This window comes from Megalops cyprinoides, chromosome 3 (assembly GCF_013368585.1).
Source record: "Megalops cyprinoides isolate fMegCyp1 chromosome 3, fMegCyp1.pri, whole genome shotgun sequence".
NCBI lineage: Eukaryota > Metazoa > Chordata > Actinopteri > Elopiformes > Megalopidae > Megalops > Megalops cyprinoides.
Window position 1 is genome coordinate 9,079,741 of NC_050585.1, and position 23,164 is coordinate 9,102,904.

The 23,164-nt window shown below is 50.5% G+C and overlaps 1 protein-coding gene across 4 annotated transcripts in view; it reads left to right on the forward strand.

The window, feature by feature from the left end:
• LOC118774870 (RNA-binding protein Musashi homolog 2) overlaps positions 1-23,164 on the forward strand; it is a 204,228-nt gene that overhangs the window by 107,054 nt on the left and 74,010 nt on the right. For all 4 annotated transcript variants that reach the window (XM_036524427.1, XM_036524429.1, XM_036524430.1 and 1 more), the window contains exon 7: positions 3,635-3,683. In XM_036524427.1, the coding sequence (XP_036380320.1) occupies positions 3,635-3,683 (49 nt within the window). The remainder of the gene's footprint in view (positions 1-3,634; positions 3,684-23,164) is intronic.

Here is a 23,164-nt window from a genome sequence, read left to right on the forward strand (position 1 = left end):
TGAGTTTCTAAAAACAGTAATTATTTAAGACATAAGTTTGTGGCATTTCTCAAAAAATAGGCTTGTCAGTTAATAGTGCTTTTATTCTAAATAAACATCTCTTTCTGTGCTTTTAAAGTAACTTAAAAACAGCTATGACAGACATTTATAAATGTGAAAAACATGGATTTATTTGAATAAATGTTCAATTAACATTATCAAGACCTTTTTAAAACATGACATACTGAATTTTCACTCTTACTCGAACAATCAAATGTACATTTATATCAAATATGTAAATGTGTAAGTGCAAATGACAAATTTGGCGCTTAACTCGATGAGAAATGATATAGTACAAATAAAAACTATTTTGAACAGCATAGTTTATGTCCGACTGCTGTAACAGATGACGAAGTTAAGCAGTCTTTGGTTTTTATTTTTTATACGCATTCGCAGAGTTGCGAATTTGAAATCTGATGATGTGTATGTGCTAATGGTCATGATATCGACAAGGTGATTTTTCCAGCTACGTGGAAGAGGCTTTTAACACACATGCAAAATGTGCCTGTAATACCAGAATTCTGGTCTGAGGTGATGATTGGGAAAGATAAAGATTTATTCAGTGCTGTGTTGTGGGCACACACTGTTATCATCACGGTAGTAATATTATATGAGCCCTGGACACTTGGATCGCAAGTGCATAGTTAAAAACTATGTGTTCCACAGCCGTTTGGCACTGTAGATTTGACTGCATTTGCGTTGACTAAATACAGCCCTTAGTGCCACAGCGATGTGCTTTCATGCTGCTCATAAATAATCAAGTGATCGATCAATGGAGGATGAGTCAGCTACTTATAAGAGGAGTTTTTAGTTTGATTTGCTTTCTCTTATCGTTGGTTTATCTCCATCTACCCTATTCAAGCATGTCACACTTTAAAGGGCACCTGGAGGGTGGTCTGTACGAAAATGAATCATAGTTCTGCTTACAATTGCCATTAAACATGTACATCTAATTTTAGCCTGAAGTACACCTGAAGAGAGGGGCCCCTGGTATGGAGTTTACACAGCTGTAATTGTTGTTGCCTCCGACCAGACACGTTCCCTGAGTTTTTATTTTCTCACAGAGCCACCGTACATGCCATTTGAAGTGGGAGGATAAAGGCAAACGCTGTGTGTGTGTGTGTGTGTGTGTGTGAACATCTGTGGCAAGAGCACCTTCCGTTTGTCCCCTGCAGGCTTCCATAGCGTTTTTGGAGCCGTATCCGATCCCAGGCAGAGCCAGGAAGGCGCTCCTGACACCCTCACTTGTGTGGTGAATGTAAATAATGCGGAATTGCAGTTCATCTAAACTGCTGTCATAACGCATTTCCCTGGCCCTTAAATCTCCACTATCACTGCCGCTCTCCAGAAAACGCTGCGAGTCATCGCGCTTATTGATGCTTTTGTCATCTGATAAATAATTCAAAGAGTGGTTGATTTAAATTCCTCACTGTGTGTGTTTTTGATATTTTTTTCAAACGTATAGATTTGTTTGATGCGCACGCTACAGGTGTAAAGGTTTCGCGGGAAACAGCATTTAGCATCATGCGATCTGACAGAAACAAGGCAAACAGTCTCCCTTGAGTCTGGGCAAATTTAAACAAGTGTTCCATTGCCTTTTCTCCATTTCTTTTTTTTTTTTCTCCTTTTCCTCGGCCCCCGAACAGTCTTTGTGCGTCTGGCTGCGTTTCCAAACGCTTGTAATCCTTCCTGTCCTCAGGTAATACATTTTACAGTTGACAAAAAAAATCCCTCCCAGAGTTCCAATTATATTTTCAACCGAAATAAAACATACTGTCAACTAAGTTCCCACGACTACGGGAAATTAAATTGGCACAGAATTTGTCATCGGCAAGTGCAGCCGCATTTAATTGAGAGACTGCCAAAACCTGCCATGTAATTGTTAGTTAAGCAATTGCCTGTGCACTGTTCCTTTTGTATACTTATATAGATTGTAGTTTAATGAAGACAAGCTTTGTTGCGGCCTGTTTTTTTCTCCCTACTGTAGTTAAGGAACCGAGGAGCCGCATTCCAACCGGCTGCGAGAGTGGACCCGTCCCTCCTTTTTTCAGCGGGCACAAAGAGGCCACCTCTTTCGCTCTCACATTTGCTACCCTGAAGGAGATTTCTCTCTCTTTCTTTTTATTACAAAAGGCCAACCTCTCCACTGGATTCGCCATCCCCTTTACATGCTGATAAGACATCCATTATCCTTTGAACTCTCTCTGTCTCTCGCTCTCTCTCTCTGTCTTGCTCTCTCTCCACCGAGAGGAGAGAAAGGGAGCCATAGAGGGAGAGATCCCACCTGAGTCTTTTCACCTTTGTGTCGAGTTCTGTGTGCGATGAAGAGGTGCTCGACCTCCAATCTGATGGAGGTGTGGAGACAAAATTCTGCTGCCGGTGAATGCTGGTATTCAGAGCCCGAAAGAGCGGGGGCGTTCTATAGACCAGGTTACCGGGAGGGAGGGGTGACCGTGCTGTGATGCTCGCATGAGCATGCGGGGACCGTTCCCTCGCCGCAGCTGACTGTGAGAGCGTTCCCCCCCACCCCCCAGCGCGGGCGGGGAGCACGTCCCCTCGCTGCGGCATATTGATAATATTGCTTTGTGACACGGTGACAGGTGGCGGCGGAGAGGTGGCGTTCCAGCACGCCAGGGCCCCCCGCGCGCGCCGGGGCGGGTGACAGCGCACGGCGGCCGTTTTATTCAGACAGACAGGTGCATACGAGCCAGACAGCGCTCCTGTCGCTTCCCATCCCTCTGCCCAGCCTCTCCAGCAGTGTGGCCGTCCGCCCGCCCCCACCGGACCGCACAGACCTGCCACAGCCTGCTCCGGGGGCCAGCCGGTTACCTGGCGACAGTAACTGGGGAACGTGTACAGTACAGGCGACATTTAAATGCCTTGCCTCGTTTCGCCCTCGGTTATCCTGTCTGGCTTTCTTCCCCCCTATTGTTCTCCTTGGGACAAACTCAGACCAGAAGGAGGGCAACCAAATCTGTTCTGAAAAGCACCCCTTCCTTTAAAGGGCAGCGCGTATCAACTATTTGAGGCTAGTCTCCTGTTGATAGCGCGGCTGTGGAGACGCACTCACCGCTTGCCTCCGTCTTTGAGGCTGTCTCGTCAAACCTCAGCAAGCATTAGCAAAGCCAGCGTGATTACATCACCATTTTAATTTCATAGCATCAGCTGCTATCCAGGGTGACTCGCACAGCTTCCGTTTTACGTGTTAACCGTTTCATACCCGTGAGATTTTTGCCTCTGCGATTCAGGTCAAAGTGCCTCCTTCAAGAGCACAAACATGAGGCTTCAGGTGTCCCTCTGTGTTGTTTCTTGTCATGAGTGGTGTGAGGAGGCTTTGTGGATAGTCAGCATTAGAGGAAGCAGGCAGGCCTGTGGTTGGGTCTGGCAGATTTTTGCGGGCTTGGAGAAGTAGAGTTTTACAGTCATATTGCCACTCTGGGGTACAAACCGACCAATCTCCTGCTTCAGTACTTCTCTAAACGCTCTCTGTGTACTTTCAGTAGCCACAGCACGGTTTCTTGTGCACGCTCAACTGTGTTTGCATTTCCTTGCCAGAGCACACGACTAACCACTCTGTCCCTCTTGTGTCTTGCAGGTAGAAGATGCCATGCTTATGTTTGATAAAACGACTAACAGGCATAGAGGTAAGTACACCTTGTGTTGGTGTTTGTAGGTGTTCTCTTTGTGTTCGTCCGTTTTAGGTCTTGCTTTCCTAGTGTAGTTCAAACATCTGGATAACGGCCAGGCTTGATGAACAGTTACACATAGTTTTACATTCCGTTTTAGGTTGTTCATAACATAACCATAATAAAACCAATGTGGTGTTTTTAGTACTGAGCTTGGCATTAGTGACTTGCCTTCGTAAAGAGAAAGCTGGTTTTGTGTGAAAGTGGAACCTCACTCTTTTCGGTCAGTTTAGGCCCTTCATTGACTGGATGGGCTCTTCCTGCGGCTGGTGTTATCTGGACACCGCGTTCCGACCGCAATCTGTGCCTCTTTGTGTTGTACGTACATCGGTGTGTCATTGAGACATGTGCACTCATTGTACGGACATTGGGCGGTTGGGGACAGCACGGAGAACCGCCTCAAAGATTGATTGGATGGGGCGTTGGGGGGTGGGGGGGGGGGGGGTGGCGGCGACAGGGACAGGGCTTGAAACAAGCGCATGAAATTGGGCGAAATTCCTCTCGCCTTCCTCCCGGAGAGGCGATGGCAATCTGGCGGGACGCCTTCCCTTTCAGCGCGAAAGGTTTACGGCGCGGGCGAGCTGTGTGCCGTGCGATAGCAGCGGAGATAAGGGCCCGGAGAAGCGCTCTCCTTATCTCTCTCTCTTATCGCCTCTTTATCTGGGATTAGGGGGAGGCTTCTCTGTAAGCAGAGGACTTTCCAAAGACACAGTGCTGCAGCGCGGGCTCTGTACAAATCACTCCAGTGGAGTGGCTAACCTTTACCAACAGCAGACAAATGAGCCCCCCTCCCCCGCCGCCCCGATCACCCCCCCGCCAGAGCCGCCATTTTTCTGCCCTGCTGTCGAAAGGGGCGTTGTGTTTTCGCATCACCCCTCTGTGGTTCCGCTCCCACCTCTCAGCTACGTGTGGGTTATGATTAACCCTGGCGCAAACGCTGTCCTCCCTTTTCCCTGGAACCGTATCTGTTGTCAGGTCACGGGGTCAAAGGTCAAGGTCACAGATGTTCTTCACGGCTTACTTTTCTGTTTTCAAATGTCCAGCTCGGCAGGCAGCCCTTGGAGTTGGATGACACATGACGCATGCGTTGCCTTTGCCGTTCCCCTCAAACCCCGTGGATTTGTGGGTCACGGTGTCAGAGTTCACAGTGGGTCCAGATTGGTTTCTCAGTTTCCAGTGTAACGCTTGGTAGATTGTGCAAAGATTATACATAAATTAGATAACAAAACCTCTCCTCACTGTTCCACAGAAGGTCAAACCTCAAGGTCACAGAGACTGACACATCAGAGACATTCCTCTAACTTCCTTGGACAATTTTTAGACAACCGTAGACAACCACATAAGTTGCCCAACATGTCTGTGCAAGTTAACCTATAGACTATGGCCTACATAGAACTTATATTTCTGTTAAATTTATTTACATTTTCTGAAATTTACAGTTCCTGTGTTGTGTTTTTTCATGTGGTTGGGTTTTCGCCCACTCTCCAGGGACTGCCTCATAGCGAATGTTTTTGGCCTGGCGGGGCACACTGATTCATGTTGCGTCTTGTTACTGAAAGCTCCTTGTTTGAGAGGGAAATATTTGTGTAAAAACCCGAGGTGTCTTGTGGCTGGGTGAAGCAAGCAATGATGCCCTGAATAATATGTGTATGAATCCATCTGTACTGGTTAGTTTCTCTGCAGAGTAATTAAATGCTACACAGTAGCATGTGTTTTACAGCAAAAGAGGGTTAGGAGCAGGACATGATACATCTCAGTGTCTAACTGTTGCACTCATTGTTTACATTAGAGTTGCATTAGTCTTATCCAGAAATGTCACTTGCATTGCTGTCTTTAGATTTAACATGCATTTACATCCATTTGTACAGGTACATTTTTACTTTCGGGTTAAGTACTTTGCCCAAGGGTGCCACAGCAGTGCCCCACTGGAAAATCGAGCCTGCAACCTTTCGGTTACAAACCCTTTGGGTTACAAACCCTTTTCCTTGGAGCTGTACCACATGCACCTACCAGGCTCCACCCCCTGCAGTCTCATTGCATGGCTGTTCATGATTGACACTTCCCCTGCCCCCTCGCATAGGACCCACCCCCCACCCATCTCTGAACTAGTCCAGCTCACAGCTGTTGGCAGGGTTTCCATTTGAGTATTCATGATAAACTGAATTTCTCACGTCTCCTTTTAGGGGGTTTTACACAAGGCGTTTTTTTTTTTTTTCTGGTCCTGTAGATCCACATTGTTGGATATAATTTTGTGTTAATTACACATGTCAGAGTTGTCAGGCCTATTATGCGTTCAAGCATGCCCCAAGTCAAATGTGCACGCCCAATCAAACTTCTGACTTTTTTTTAAGATGACAGAAGAAGGGCTCCTTAGTGAGAGCGGGTGGCGTCACACTCACGAGTCCTGCTCATGGTTTCAAACCCGCTGCCCCCTGCGGTGCTCTGAGCCTCGGCGGCTGCAGCAGTCCCCTCTGCTGGCGCCGGGACCGCCGTGCAAGCGAGCGCCGTCCAGGTCCCCTCCCTCGGAGCGCCCGCGTCCGTATCCGTGGAAATGGCGATTAGATTTCGAGGAAACCGAGCGGGGTCAGGTTGAGGCCGAAGGTTTCCTCTTCCCCCGCGCTCTCCCCTCCTTTCGCTCGTAGCCCTGCAGGTGCGGCTCCGCGCTGGCAAGCCACAATTATTATTCTGCTGTCTTTGTGATTGCAGCGCAGTGCACCAAGGTCAGCAATGGAGCTGTCTCTGTAATTAAGAGTATAGGCGGTAAACAGCAGCCCAGGCGGCGAATGCAAGGACGAGTCCTTTTATCGAGGGCGCCGAGCGCGCTTTCATTGAGCACGGCGCGGCGGTATCAGCCCGCTGCAGTCGCACCACCGCTCGCAGACGCACCCCCCCCAGCATTTTGCGAGTGCGACCATCCTATTGTTTTGTTATTTTGTTTCTTTTTTCCGCCGTCTCTCTGGCAGTTAAACAGGGTCCTTGGGGTTGCAATAGCCCGCCAGCAATTGTGTGAATTGACTGGCAAGGTGTCCGCATTGTGCGGCAGGGGAAGCAGAGAGGCGTTTGAAAAAAGAGAGGGGGAAGGAGAATGTCGCAGAAACGGCTCCCGGATTGCACTGAGGTAAACGGACGGACCCTTCCCGTCCCGTCGCGGGTGTTTCACGTGGACAAGCACGGACTTTAAAGACAAAAGTCCACCACTCCCCTCTCCTCTCCTGATCATAGTAATTTGTTTGATGGCCTGACGAAGGTGGGCCCCAGCATGCGAGAGGAACTGAGCCTTGTCGATCCTCTCTGTTGCTTGGTGTATTCGGTGCTGCCCCCACCCCCCCCACCTCCCCTTCCCTGAGGTGACCGAAGACGCGGCTGCTAAAAGACATTCCCTTTATCCTCCCCCTGCCTGTCGGAGGACGCTCGGCGCGCTCCGGAGCACCGCACAAAAGGCCGACTGCGTGCGCCGTCTCCTTGGCATTTCAGGGAATAAAATAAGGGCGATTGTGTTTGAAATTGAGCTCTCCGAAACCCATCATTCCCCGCGCCCCCGTGCATTGTGGGTTAAAGCCGCGTCTCTCGCCGAGCAGCCTGAAGTTCACGGCGGCAGTGGAGGGGGGTGGGGGCATTGTTCGAACCACAGACTCTCTCCTAACCCCACCCCCCCCGCCGCCCTCTGCTCTTCAGCTCCCCCCGCTCCCCACACACACTTTAAACGCGGCTCCCTCTCCTCTGTCCTCTTCTTTTCAGCTGTGTGAAAGGAGATGTGCTCACAGTCGATCTTGTGGACAACACAACAGAAAAAAGGGCCTGCATTTGCAGAAAGCGCGTGTCGTAGCCCCCGTAACAAAGTTTAGCTCTGGCATCTCAATTCAGCTGACAGAATATGGCAGATATCAGGCCCTTGCAGTCCATTGAGCTACGGCAGCAATATGCAACGTATGAACCGTAACAAGGTTATTTCGTATCCTGGTGTGCGAATGCGGTCCGAGGAGAAGCCAGCGGGCACTAACCACCCCCTGGAATGCAATTTACCCAAGGAACCACAGAGACAGACCCGACCAGGGCTTATTAACATAGAAATAAAGCTAGTCAACAAAAAAAACCTGTGAGCAAGTGAAAATCAGAACATTTATATATATATATCATTTTTTCAGATTCGTGTGGCTTAGTGAGCTACAAGGCATATTTCAAACATTTTTCAGGTTTGACTTAATACGCAGGTACTGTATGTAACCTCCCTGATAACCTCTCAGTGTAAGCTTCAGAACAACAGCGACGACTTCTCAGTAACCATATCCAGTTTCGCTGTAATAAGCAGGACCATGTTGCCTCGTCAGGGCTGAAGACTGATTTGCTCAAGATCATCCAGCTCCGCTGTTGTTTTTAAATATATAATATCCAGTCGAATCTACAGCTACGTCTGAGTGAAATGTAGGAGTTTATATTATTTACATTTCTTGATTTTTAACCTTCCATCCAAAACATTAAATGCATACCAGTTTCAGCACTCCATCCTAAGAGACAGGCACCGTCTGAACAAAGATGTATGTTACAGACTGATGCAGACTGCCGATATAACACTAGCGTTTCTGTGTTGGCTGATTATAATATGTTAAATGCATTCCTGTGGGTTCCAGCATTTCTGGTCAGAACAAAGCAGTGATATTCCAACCTTTTCTAAAATGAAATTCTGGACCAATTTATGAAAAAAGAAACTTTCATTGCTAATAATAGTGGTAAAGGGAATGATGAAACCACATGAAACAGATTGTTGATGCCTGTAATGTTAATATATGCCTTTTAAAGAAGTAGATACAGCATCCAAAAGAAGTACATCATGATAAAAAAGAGGAAAACAAAACCTTTCCGCGGTGCAAAAAAAATTGTTACTGTTACGGGCTACATAGCAATGTGTCTTAGAATGATGCAAGCACCTGTAACCCTGGGTCAGGTCTGTGTGCTGTAAAATGTAGAGGCTTGTGTCATAGCATGAATTATATACTCGTGTGTGTCTATGTGTATATGTACATATATGAATATACATGTGTGTGTGTGTGTATAAATATGCGGTACGTATCCATGCATTATATATAGTGTAGCCTTGTTTTGATTGGAATAACAGCAGGGGAGAGCACAGTGATCTGAATAGGAGCTGGGAACTAAGCACAGGTGTTGGTGAGAACATGGAATTCTTGGCTTTGTGTTCGGGTCGGCGCTCAGAAGCAGGCTTTTTGTACGGAGCCGGTTTTTAAAAGCTGAATAGGACGGGTTTGTTCTTGGCCGGGGAACAGAAGGCTGCATTGTGTGCCTGTAATCTGCTTACCTGGATCGCCAGCCCAGGGACGAGCCTCGGCTCTGTCGGCTGCACCGTCCGGGCCACAGCGCCCCGCTCTGCGCTGCCAAGCCCTGTCTGTGCCTGCCTGCCTGCCTGTCTGTGCCTGTGTGTGTGTGTGTGTGTCTGTATGCATGTGTGTCTGTGTGTGCACACCTGTGTGTGTCTGTATGCGTCTGTATGTGCGTTTGTGTGTGTCTGTTTTTTTATGTGAATGTGTGCGTGTATGTGTGTGTGCCTGTCTGTCTCTTTCTGTCTGTCTGTGAAAATGTGTACAATTGGTGTGTCTGTGTGTGTCTGTTTGTACATGAGTTTGTGTCTGTAGCGCAAACTAGATAATCCTTCATGTACATTACCATACATATACTGCTCCTAAGCTCATGTATAGCATAAACCTCCATATCACCAGTACCACCATCCTTTTGGCAGATAAAATGTGCTTTACACAGCCTGTTCCTTTCACTATAGTATGTCATGCCATTTTAATAAGATCTGCAAACTGGATCCAATGTATAGAATATCGCTTTGTGAAAAATGACATTTTCACAGTTACAAAGACCGATCGGTGGCCCTGTTATCTCTCAAGACTGTGGTCGTGAGGTTATACAAAACACAGCAAAAATTGAAAACTCACTCCTTCATTGTCAGACTTTTGTAGCTGTCTTGCTTGACAAATGTTAGCTGACTAAGCTGCCATCGCGTTCCCAACAAACCGATACCCGCGCTCCCGTTGGACGAGGGGAACCCACCACCTTACACACGTCCCTGTCGTGTCTCGTCGTGAACGACTGAAGATTGTTCCTACGCACAAGCCGGCCGGGCGGAGGGAGTTAACATGGCCGCCGCTCTCGGAGGAACACCCGCCGGTGACGTCACCCAAAGGGCCGCTCTCCACAATTACAGGCGACTATTTTGAGCGGAGGCTGTCAGCTGGAGGGAGGGAGGCTGCAGCTCCGGAGGAGCGGAGAGGAGCCTGATTTTTTTTTTTTGGCAGCTCCCAGCCAGCACCGAAACAGTCCGCTGGCTTTAAAAGAGCGGCCCTGCGGTCCAAGGCTCCACTTCCAGCAATTAGAGACCGCTCCAGACGAAGTCTTCCAACGCAGGTCCGCTTCCCTCCCCTCAGATCCCCTCATTATCATTCCTGGATGTGGAGTTTTCACCGAGCGTCAATCGCGCTGGACGGCGTCCACAGAAGGTGGGGAAAAAAAAAAAAACCACACACGCTCCCCCAAGTGCCGCTGTGACACCTTTGAACAAACAGTCTGAGAGCTTTTTAAGCACCTTCTCTGAAGATGGAGTAACAAGCTTCATACACTTCCGACAGTTCTGTTTTTTTTCTCCTCAGTCTAAAACAGGCGCAGAATTAAGTGCTATTGCACTGTATTCTTTACACCAGTAAAGGGATTCAGAAAAAAAAAAATCAAAAGGAAACCAAAAGCAAACAAACAAACCAAAAGACCCCTCAGAATGTATGGTAATTTATTGGTGTTAACTGCTGAGCAGAACTGTATTCGTATTCCCATGACGATGTGTGCATGCTTAATTAAGAATTATGGCATTAATGTCTTGGTCAGTGATTGTGTGTGTAGCGTGGGGTCTCTGAAGGTTCTGTCTTGCTGGCGGCGTTCTGCAGAGCTTGGTGGGTTGCAGCAGCGCTTGGCCCTTGAGAGGGAACGGTGGTAATTTACTCGCGCGCACCAAGGTAACATTCAACTGACAAGATCCCTGAGCAAATGTAATTAGATATACCTCGGCTTTTTCCCGGCATCTGCGGAGAGGGCTTCCGCTACTGTCTGTGTCGGCTTTGAATACCTCGGTGGTATTTTTTTTTCCGTTATTAACCTGATATTCGCATTTAGCTGGAATGTCATTTAAATATCATATCTGATCGCTTCCTCCCGCCCCCCTCCCCTCGAGAGGGGGCTGTCCTTCCGGACCTCACGATGATGACAAAGACAGCGGCGGCTGCAGCCGGATCCCGCCGCCATGGCGCCGTGGCACGTGTAGGTGAAGCAGGGCCAGGGTCCGAACGCTGCATCTGTGCCCCGCCTGCCCGCTGACGTGCGGGAGGGTGGGGGTGGGGGGGGCCGCAGGAGTGGGCAGGCCTAATCTCCCTGTCTCGCCCCGTCCTTTTAAGCGCCGAGCGCTCCGGAATGGTTGACCTTTCGCTTCGCCCGCTGCAGGTGCAGGGGCGTTGAAGAGGCGGGGAAGGAGGTGTTTTATTCTGCCGCAAAGTTCCGCGGTCGGCCTTTTATTGCCGTTTGTGTCAGACTTAAGCAGAGCAGATGGCTGGATAAGCGGGCACAGTGCGCCACCGCCGGATCCGCACGCGAGCCATTCACAGGGGTCTGACCGGGGGGATAGAGGGAGGGGAGGAGAGCACTTCCACATCCACAGCTCTCACCTCACTATTTACTGATAAATGATAAAAAAAAAAAAACCCAGCAGTCGGCCAGCCATGGTCTGCGTGAGAAACATCAAAGCACAAAGTGGCAGTAGTGGACTGGAATGTGAGTGTGTGTCTGCGAGTGTCTGTGTATGTGTGCATGCATGTACATGCTCATAGCTTTGTGTGTGCACATGCTCACATGCACTTGTGATTGTATTTGTTCTTGTATTTGTGTGTATGTGTGTATGTGTGTGTGTGAGTGTGCGTGAGATTGCGTGTGTGTGTATGTGTGTGTGTTCCGTGTGTTCGTTTCGTGTGTTCGTTTCGTGTTCAAGTGTGTTTATTTGTGTGTGTGTCAGTGTGCGTGAGATTGTGTATGCGTGTGCCTGTGTATGTGTATGTGTATGTGTGAGTGTGCGTGAGATTATTTCTGTGTGTGTGAGTGTGCATGAGATTGTTTGTGTGTGTGTGTGCGTGTGTGCGTGTGTGTGTTTGTGTGTGTGCGTGTGTGCGTGCGTGTGTGCGCGCGTGAGCACCTTGGTAGCCCATGTTATTGTCTCCCCACCCTCTCGTTTCCTCTCCTCTCCTAGTCTTCTATTAAAAGCAGAGATAGATTTATTTAAAAGAAAATAAGCAAACAGCCGAGCCTGGCTGCTGCGGGGGGAAAAGGCTCCCTTCAGGAAATGAAAAGACCAGCTCTGAATTGTCATCATATTGGGAGTTACGCAACCTCTTGACCTTCTGATACAGAGAGCTCCTCTATTTGTGACCCAGCAGACTGCTCTTAGAAACTGAAACCCAGGATGAACACGGTGGGGAGTGTACGGTGCAGGCATCATATCAGAATTCCTGCTGCCCCTAATGCTGGCTTTGCTCAGGTTAAGCTCTGCCTGGGACTGCCATGCGTGCTTAGAAGAACAAACAGAACGCAGGCTATCTCTCTCACACACGCACATTCGCGCACACACACTCATACAGGCGCACACACACTGAAACAGATATGCACCCACAGACACAAATGCTTGCACACACACACACTCATACAGACATGTGCACACACAGTCACACAGGCACAAATACGCACACATGTGCACATATACAGCCATATACTCATGCACGCATGCACACAAACACACACAGACACACCATACAGGCACACACAAATACAGACACATCAACGCACATGCCTGTGCTTGGACAGACACGCGCACACACACACACACACACACACTTGGACAAATGTAATAAAAAATTACAAATAATCCTCATTTCCAAGTTTGTAGACTTGAATGTCACTTGCATTACATAAAGTCCTTATTCTGGTACTGAAAATTGCATAGGGTCTTCCAGTCGCTTAGCAATGTGAAAAATCAGCATGATATTTAAAGTTATTTAAAGTTTAAAGTACTTCTCCCAAATTGCTCTCCTCATAATGGTGTGCACACATTGTACGACTAGCCGCTCTGCCTTTCGATGTTTTACAAGCCTTGCCGCTTGGTAGCTAATTGCTGGCGGGAGAAGGCTCGGGTCAGCCTGGGAAGCTGTACATTTTCAAGCACGGTGCATTCAACATGAAGTGCCAGCCCTGTGGGAACCATTAAAGATCAAAGTAATAACATATGGCCACAACAAACACAACACAAGGCCTTTTTTTCCCCCCTTAACGCACCTAATCTCCCCGTCTCGTCTAAGGGAAAATCAATTTTAGTAGTTGGGATTTGGGCTGGGTGACGGGGAAGACGGCGGAGGGACACCGTTATGCAACCCAGCTGTGTCGTGGCTGTGCGCGGGAGAGGCGCCCCTGGTCCCTCCATGTTTAATTGCAGCTCCGCGTCCTTGCCTGGGAGCGAGGTTTATGGTTTGGGGATGGTTCGCGACGCTACTCCTCCTCCTCCTCCTCCACTGTGGGTTTGTGCCTCATCTGCTCACTGTTCCCCTTTTGAGTCTCAACAGAGAGTGTCTCAAAGCAGGAGGCATTGCACATGATCTGTAGAAAGGTATTTTTTTTGACACAGTGGCAGAAAAAAACACAGATGGTTTGAAACCATCCACGTAACTGCGGTGTCTTGGATCGAGCAGGACGTCTCAGGGAACGGGTCGCCCCCCTTCAGCACCCCCCTTCCCCCCAAGCTGACAGGAGAGCCATAGAGCGCCATCTTGCCATTGGAGAAATACAGCTGTTACCTCTTGGAGCCACCAGTGGAATCATCCAGACTGTGCACCTTCTGAGTTGGCCTAACAGTGCCTCATCGGAGACCCGTTTTCCTTCTTAACACGTGCTTTTTGCATCCTGCTTGACACATTTACGATTCACGGCTGTCGTTGGCAGCCAGAGACCGCTAACAGCCCAGTGCGCGGGGAACAAGTGCTCATGATTGTCTCAAAGTAATGCAGGAGGAATGTAATAGTGTTGCGCTTTAGGTCCAGGAAAAAAACATTCACATCATTGCCTCTTGTACACGAAGAAGGTTAAAGTCACCAGACATGCATATGTTTTAATATTGTTTTCATATATTTATCTTATTTATTTGAAGCACTTTGTGTTGTACTGCTGGAAAGGTTCTACACAAATAAAGATATTATTATTGGTAATATCAGTAGTAGTGGCAGTGTTATCAGTAGTAGTGATGTTGGTGGGGAATATGAAGCACTTGTGTGTGGCTTTCCTTGTCCGGTGATATCAGCCGGGTTAAAGCTGCCTCCAGAGTATGACACAGTGCAGGTGTAGGACCACTCCTTGTGCCTGTTGACAGCACGCCAAAAGGAACCCCGTCAGTCTTAGGAATGAATCCCTGGCTCTCATGGCGTGTAATGCTTGCCATAACAAGTACAGCTTCTAATGAGGTCTCATACCTCCTCATGTTGTGATTCATTATATCATACCGAATGTGCCATTCATTTGCTGATGTACAGTCCCGGGCACAGCCAGGAACTATCATCTGTCCATAGCTTCCGAGTGACACCAGGAATGGGAGCGCCTGTCATTTCAAACATTTATTTATTTAGGCTCAGGAAATTAAAGGCATTCATTTCATATAACCCACAAGCAATTTTTTACACCACCTATTAGCGCTTCACCTGCCTAGATTTGTTGATTTCAGATGAGCGTAGCTTCCAGAAAATGGCTCGCACAGCCGTGTGGAGGAGCATCGGGTTTCCTAGGCTACGGTTGGCTGATCACCTGTCAGTCAGCCCGGCTGCCGCAGGTCAGTTGAGTTCTGCGCTGAATTTGACTTTTGCTTTGAATCTTGACGGCTGACCCGCACGCTCCGATCGTGGCCCCGTGCGGGTGCCCCAGCCGAGCTTTCTACCTGGCGATAGGCCTGGTGGGCCCGCCCCCACCGCAGCTGATTGGGCGACGGCGTAAGGCCCAGGCTGATTGGCGGGAGGGCGCCCCCCGGCTGCGCGCGGGCGTCAGCCGGCAGTGGATCAGCCACTTGATGTGGAAATGGTTTTGATGAATAATAAAAGAGTGGTAATAACCAGCTGCTTTCCGGGGCACGTGACCCGCCCTGCACCCCCCTTTCCAGGCGGGTAATGGCCTAGCCGGGCCGTGATTGCCACATGCATTATTAACTTGCCCCCCCCCTCCCCTGCGTCACCCCCGCTGGGCACAGCTGCCACAGGTGTTTTCGCACCGCATCCCAAATATCACTGGTGCTTTCATTTACCTCCCCCCCCCTCCCCCCCAGCCCCATCCATCCCGTGCGGGATCCATCCGTTCCCACTGGGAGCTGGGGGGCTGGGGAGCTGGGGCTGGTCTCGGTACCACGTCTCGACAATCTTTCGTTCAGCGGAGTGCGGGCGGCCGGACGTGGGACGAGCCCGGCAGGTTCCCCGGGACCATAGAGGGATGATTTGTGTGGCGCTCTCAGTTTAGCGGCCGACCATTCGTCCTCTGCGTGCGCCGAGCATCGGGCCGTCCACAGAGGGTGGTGGGCCGGCCAGACTGTCCGGCCAAACATGCCGGCGGGAAGGGTAGCGCTCGGCACGGGGGCAAACGTGCTCCGCGCGCCGTCCTCCTCCTCCCGCCACCCCCCCCCCCGCCCCCCCCCCCCCTTCCCCATCGTCTCCCTCCACACCTCCTTTTGTTCCCGCCGTCTGGGTACAAACGCTCGCACGTTTCTCCCTGCCCTCTCTTTATTTATGCTCATATTTACACACGCGGGCCCGGGCGGGGCGCCGCCACCCCAGCGCTCACGCCCATTGTTTCCGCCGTTTACTCCATTGTTGCGGTTATTATCGCCCCTCTCCCAGTCTCGCCCGCACGCTGACAGCCTGCCAATCACGGCGGAGATCTCAGCCGCGTCGCGGCGGCTGCGGGCCGGCGCAGCGCTAATTGTGTCGAACGCTGCGCCGGATCCTCTCGAGTGAGCCTGTCTGTCACTGTCCTGTCGCTGGGCGGGCTCCGCTTGACGGGCCGCGGGGGGGGGGGGGGGGGATATCGAGGCTTCGGGCCCCTGGTGGGATTCGCACGCTGAGGTTCGCTTCTTCTGACAAGGGCGAGCTTTTGGCGACTGGTAGCTCTCCCCCACCGAACGCGGTTGGCTCTTAAAGCCGACCAAAAAGAAAGCAAAAGCTCGTCGGAACGTAAAGCAGGAGGCAGGTAGAGGAGTGTGGCGTACCGAAGCTGCAGCTGCGCCAGCCGTTCCACCCGTGTCTTTTTCCTGCTCTGTTCTGACTGTGGCAGAGAAAGAGGCCTTTTTACATCAGCCCTCATCAGTCGTTCATGAGGGGGAGCCGTTAGGTGAGGTCACAGAGATGTGTAAGTGAGATGATATCATGTTTAATGAGTCTCCTGCTTGCTCTGTTATTGCACAGTGAATAATAAAATGAACGTGTGTGTGTGCGTGTGTGTGTGTGTACGTATGCATGGTTGTGATTGTTTCTGCCCCCATCTTGGTGTTTGTTCACTTTCACACATATGTTAAAGCAAATATGGTAATATGTCACCACGCTTTACTACATAACCTGTAGTCAGCGCCGCTCTGATTGGCTAGTTTTGTCACTTCAGGTATTTATCTTTCACCGTCACCCTCCCTCCCCGGGAAGTGTTACATAACCTTATTGCTGCACAGGTAAATTCTCCCTCTTTTCTCCTCTTTTTGCTGTCTGCGCGAGCAGCTCGGCGAACAGCACAGCAGCGCATAGGCAATAACAGAAGCTTTGATCTCTGTCAGGAATATGAATGGAGGAAAAAGCGAGAGGATGTCTTTGAAAGCCGGAGGTCTCTGTGTTTTATGTATCGGTGCCAGCGCCACTGCCAGTCAGCCTGGGTAGTGCTGGGGTAGTCAGACTGGGACTTCCACACCCGCACCGTGTGCCTCTTCCTCGAGAGTCTCAGGCCGGCTCCTGTGGGCGCACCGGCGCAGAGAACCGCGTACTCTGTCTGAGTGCCAGCCTGCATTTATCACACATCAAACGGGCAGCATATACCAGGCAACATGCACCAGACGCAGACACACACACCCACACACACACAGAGCCACAGCCACTTTGGGAGAGCAGGTGCATCAAAGGGAGCTGTCTCCATTTTCCTTTTTTCTCTGTCCAGCTTTTTCTCCCTCTCTCTTGTTCTTGCCCTCCCTGCTCTTCTTCACTTGTTTGCTCTCTCTCTCTCTGTCTCTCTCTCTCTCTCTCTCTCTCTGTCTCTTTCTGTCTCTCTCTCCCCCCCCCCACCCCCCCCCCAGGCCTCGCTCTCTCAGGGGATTCTCTCTCAGCCAGCAGGTTTGTGCTGAATGTTTGTCTCCCCGTCTTGAGAATTCACATTTTGAGAATCGTTCCGTCTCCAAGGATCTAAATCATCCATGCCCCTGTCCAACCCCCATCCGCGCCCCTCTCTTCCCATGTCACCCTTCTGGTTTCCCTTTCCCTCCGCCTCCTAAGGTCACATGTCAGCGTTAGCGTTAGCCGTGTGCACAGCGCTCCCCCTTTTTAACTGTAAACCCCCCCGCCTTGTCTTACCGCTCATTCCCTTTGTGTTACTGTACCCCCCCCCCCCCCCCCCCCCCAACGCCACATGCATCCCTATCCTCCACCTTTCCCTCCCCTCCCTTCTCCTACCTCTCTCCACCCCTCCCTGCTCCCCCCCTTTTCTCTGCCTTTGTCAGGCGGAACTGACAGGCCCCGGCAGAAATGAGTGAGGATGCTCCACACCGGGAGACCATCCTCTGGCATTAGGCTCCGCGGCTCGGCGCGTGTCAGATGTTCAATCAAAATGCTAATGGCCGCCGCAACATGGGGACGATATTATTGTAACACTAATTGATAAGAAAAGGAAGATGGAAGCTCTGATACCCCCGGCTCACGCCGTACGCCCGGCCCGCATTCAATTATTTCTAATTACAATAGCAGTAGTAAAAAGGGGAACAAATTGCTTAATGATGACTGTTTCTGCAGCCACAGTTCAGCACCCCTGCCCGCGTCATTGCCGCGCGTCCTTCGTCACGCTCCTGAGCGCAGCGCGGCGCGGCGCCGGAAGACGCTCCCTCCGTAGGCCCTCGCGCACTGCTTTACGATGTTAGGGAGTATTATTTATTCAGCGCCCTTTACCTTCTGCAGCGAGGCGGCATTCTGCGGTCTGCATGTGCTGAGCTGTGACTGTTACACCACGCGGTGCTCCAGTTTCACCCGCGAGCTGCATGCTGCGCGCGTGTGTGTGTGTGTGTGTGTGTGTGAGACAGAAAGAGAGGAGAGAGAGAGGGAGAATTGGATGGTGTAGAGGCTGGAGAATTTCAGAGAGAAAGAAGAAGAGAAAAAAAAATTTCCTTTCGTCTTCCAATTTGTCAGAGTTCCTTTGGAAGCAGCGCCTAGCAAGGCAGGGTAATTAATAGGGTTGAAGTTATTTCTGATCTGTCAGTATTCCTGCCTGGCTTGGGAGTGGTTACGTTCACCGGCCGCTACCCCCGGGGGACTCCTCTATCTTATTAACTTGTCCAGGGGAGACCGTTTCGCTGTGGGCAGGGCTGGTCAAGGGCGATTCGAGGAGGGGGGACAAAATAAGAGATGAGGAAGGGGGGCCTCAGTTTTCACCGTTTCTGTAGCCAGTCGGTTGTGACCAACCTCCGTTTCTCAGTTTTTTTCCTTTTCTTTTTTTCCCCTCACCTCGGCTCTTCTGTTCAGATCAGGCCCTTGCCTGTGTGAGAGCCGTGTGTTTTGCCCTGATAGTGTGTGGCTTTGGGAATTCTTTAGCAGAAAAGATATCCCTCCCCTGCTGGGGTGACGTGTGTTCCTCTCCCGCACCTCTCCGCTCCCCCAGGCCTGTCCTGGGGCTTCCGGTGACTCCTGCTGACAATGTCTGCCTGCTGCCGCACCAAAAAACGCGCATCGACCAAAGCACTGACACCACAGATAACTGCAGGCCCATTTCCTAACCATGAATGTCATCTATTGATCACACCACTTTTTTATATATATTTATTTTTTTCAGGCAGGACAAAGGGGAGGCAGTGTGTGGGAGAAATGCGCTGTCCAGAAGGAAGCGTCTGTAGTCGAATAAAATGGAGGGGGGCAGGGGAGCACCCAGTGGGTTTAAAAAAAAAATCAACAGTAAGCAACATGAGCAAATGAAGGAATCGATTTGACACGGTGTTAATTTTTTCGCCTTTAAACGCTGGCTCCATTGAGTGCAGGTGCACAAGGTTAATGAGAACAAACGTCCCGAGTGGCAGTCGCTGGGGGCCGGGTGGTACGGACCGAGAGAGAGAGAGGGAGGGGGTGAGAGAGAGGAGGAGGAGAAGGTGAGAGGGAGAGGGCAAGGGAGGGCGAGAATGACAGGAGAGGGTGAGGAAGGGAGAGAGGGAGGGGTAGAGAGTGTAAGGAAGAGAGAGAGAGAGTGTCATAGTGATGGAGGGAGAGAGGGAGGGACAGAGAGAGAGTGAGTGTGATGTGAAAAGGAGGGAGAGAGGGAGGGTGGAAGGGAGGCAGACAGAAAGGCAGGGAGGGTGTGGGAGGGGCCATCAAGAGAGAGCCACCGAGAGCGTGAGGAGGAGGAGGGAGAGGGTGAGAGAGCAGCTGGAAACTCCAGCATCCTCTCGCGTCACCCCCCCCCCCGCTCTGAAACGCAGACCCGGCGCCGGACGAGTCGAACGCTCCAGCACGCGGCTCAGCCTCCGCCAGGGCGCTTCCGGCGGCGCCCAAACACAAATTAAAAGTTGTCACGTTTCCAGGGCGTCCGCAGAACGGGGGCCCGCTCGCCACCCCCCCTCCCCCCCCAACCCCACCCCGGATGAGGCAGCGCCTTTTTTCCGCGACGGTCAGCATGAAAAGAGCAGGGAAACGGAGCCTCCGCCAGCATACCTGGGCTTTTCACAGCTGCCCATTTTCTTCTCTCCTTGTGACAGATAAGCTCCGGGGGAGAGGGAAAATGGGCTCTTTCAGCCGTCAGATTTCATTTCATCCGGCTTTATCTCCAGAGAACAATGCCAATGGAAAGCCTTATCAGGGCGAGCCCGAGACATCGCGGCCCTGGGGCAATCTGGGGCTGATCGACGGCACAAAAGCCAGCACATATATATTTATTTCCAGCGTAAGCATGTACACCGATCACTCGGGGTGCGGACCTTCCCTTTGTCTCTTCTGCGCTCCGTCAGCGGGAGCCAGAGCGCAGACACGCACGGGTAGCATCGGAGGAGCGGGCCCGTCGATTTAGTCGCCGCCGGTCACCCCTCATCGCCGGCCGCCGCTGAAATTAGCTAATTAATTGAGTGGCGCGCGCTGATTGGATGAGCGGTTACCGCGTGGCGGTGGCGGCGGCAGTGGGGGCCGCTGAGCCGCTCTGATTGCGCGGTAATTTCAGAAGTGGCTCTGATGAAGTGTCTCGCAGGAGAGACGGGCACGTGTTGTGCCTCAAACCCTCACTTATGCGACCGTTAGGGAAATTGGTCACGCCGCGCACCGCTGGCAGAAGGAAGGAGAGCCTCTCGCAGCGAGGGAGTCCAATGGCGGCTGAAGCGTCGCCGCGGTGACGGGAATCCGCCGTTTCGAGGAGGGAGGGGGGGTCCTCGTGACCCCCGTGTGAGCACGTCTCCCCTGAGGCGTACGGCCATCTGTGTCGGGGGTCCTCAGCCGTCCCCCTGACAGATCTGCTCAGGAATCTGTGAAGAAGGAGAGGTCTGCGGGTCCGTGTCCCACCACACGTTAGCGTGTTTGATGTAGCCGCCAAACCTTTCTCCGAGCGAATAATCACAACCTCAGTACATTCGAAAATGGCCTCCGTTACTTTTTTCCCTTTTTACGGCAGCTCCGTTCACATTGTCACTTTCAATAAACTGGAAAATAAACTCTTCACCGTCACTGATTCAAATCCAGATTTTTAGCATAGCCCCCCCCTCCGTCTCCCTTCCTCGCCTCCAACTAACCCAAAGCCTCTTTGTGGACCAGACTTCTGCTCCTCAGTTTCGAGAAAGATTAATGAGTCACTGCATATAAAATAATGTTTTTTTTCTTTTTTTTTTTTACACAAATTGGATTCCAAAATAAATAACAAGAAAAATGTTATTTAATGCATTGACAACAGGTCTTAATTCCCTGGCATATGGGTAAGACATTTAGAAGGTTCTGCAAACATATTTTCGGTAAGATTTTTAAATGTCACATTAATGAGATTTTGCCGATGCTTATGTAGGATTACTCTAACTTTTCGCCTCTGTGGAAAAAGTCATATTATTCATACTTTATATGAAACTGCAATAGCTTGTGCTTTATGAAATACTATACACTGCCAGCGCTAACAGTGCGATCATAAATCCCAATCTCTGTCAATCCATGTATCGGGAGCAGTTTGTCAATGTACATTCCTTATTTTAGTTACAGTAGGTATCTTCTGTTCTGCTCACCCATCTGTTCAGAACACCAAAAGGAACCAAGGGCTCACATACACAGAAATATTCAAGCAGTATAATATTGTCTAACTGACTTTTACTGTGGGACTTTTACAAAGGCCCATCGAAAGCTTTGTATAAACTTCTTTTTTTTTTTGAGCTCAAGAAAGGCAGCCAAGGGACCAGAAGACTTTCCGAAATGTTTGCTGTCACTCTCACTCCGATAAAGACGTCCTGGCCTGACAGGCAGTGCTGCTCCATAGCCATGCCAGTACGGGCCAGGACATGCTGACGGTGCACTCTTGTAACGGAAGGCCTTGTTAACGGGGGTGGGGTACAGAGAGGGGCCTCGTTTAGCATCCACAGCAAGTTAAACGGAAAGGTTTGCGAGGACCTCGCTGTGATTGAACCTCAGTCGGGCGCCTCTGGCAGGGTCCCCCGTGGGGCCGGCTCTGGGTGTTGCCGATCGGTTTTCGCCTCTCGTCGAAATGGCCAAAGTGCCCCGCTTGCCCATGGCTGCCTGCTTTCAGAGGCAGTGGCCTTTCAAAGGCCGCATGTAGAGTCTGCTTTAAAAAGCCACAGAGGACAGGAAAACCCAAATTCGCCCTGTGCTCTTTGGGCGCGGCCGCATGTGTTTCAGTTGCACACGCAGTGTATATAATGGCGTTTGTCCAACTGCTCTGTTTGAAAAGCAACATCAAAATCAATATTCAGCCAAAAAAATTTCAAGCAATTTGCTGTAATGACCAATTATTCTCATAAAAAGCTACTTTGAAGTATTTTGAGCAGTTCTGAAATGAGTTTCTTTGAAGTAATTTTGTCACCTTCTGCTATTCTCTGTAGCCTTCAATTGGCAGGCCTTTGTGACATGTCAGAAAATACAATCAGCCTACAATATTGTCAGCCTGCATATTGGCAGCCCAAACCCTGTTTTTCATAAAGACAAGATGAACATAACAGTTGAGGTGAAAGGGGGTTGGGAAGGTGTAATCCAAAAATTACAGTTATAATTAGCATGCACAAGGCCATCGCCTACTGTCTTGTGATTCTCAGACTTGAATGTTTACACTAAATGAACACCCTCTGGATTTAATGATAATGTGTTAATACGTCATGTCACACCGCATCTGTCCATCCCTGAGTGAGAGGTCGGAGGCGGAGTCTCCAGGGAGCATACCCCGCTCCTTCCCCGTTGGGGCCCCGCTCCTTCCCCGTTGGGGCCCCGCCCCCTCCCCGCTGGGGCTCCGCCCCGCAGGGTGAAGAGGGCCGAGCAGCTCCAGCAGAGGTGTTGCGCCGCTGACCTTTTGAGTTACGGCCGGGAGCTGGGAGAGGGATTAGAGGAAGAAAGCAATGAAACAAATCCCTTTATGCCTCCTCCTCTTTCACCGTAGATTATATATTCTAAATGCAGTTCTTATCTCTGCTCGGCACTTAGTGCTTCCGAGAGGGCATGGAGAGGCACCGCGCGGCGCGGCGATGACTGTGCTCGTGTTTATGTGCCTCTGTGAGTGTGCGCGCGCGCGTGTGCGTGTGCATATGGGTGCATGTAACAGTTGGGGTGTGTATGCATTTGTGTATGAGAGTGCCTCTCAGAATGTGAGAGTGTGCGTGCGTGTCAGCATGTGAGAGCGCATGTGTATATTTGTGTGTGTCGTGTGAGAGTGAGTCTGTGCATGTGTGTGTGTATGTGAAGTTGTGCATAGGTGTGCGAGCGTGCGTGAATGTCTGTGTATGAGTGGGTTTTTGTAGTGTGTGTGGGTAGGTGGGCTGGAGGTCCAGCGTTGTGGTGAAGGCCGTCTCTAATAAGTTTATCTCGGAACAGTGAGCTGGATGGCATTGTTGGATGATGTCATGCCAGGTAATGGCTGAAACCACTTAGGAAGGCTTTAATAGACTGAGTGTTTCT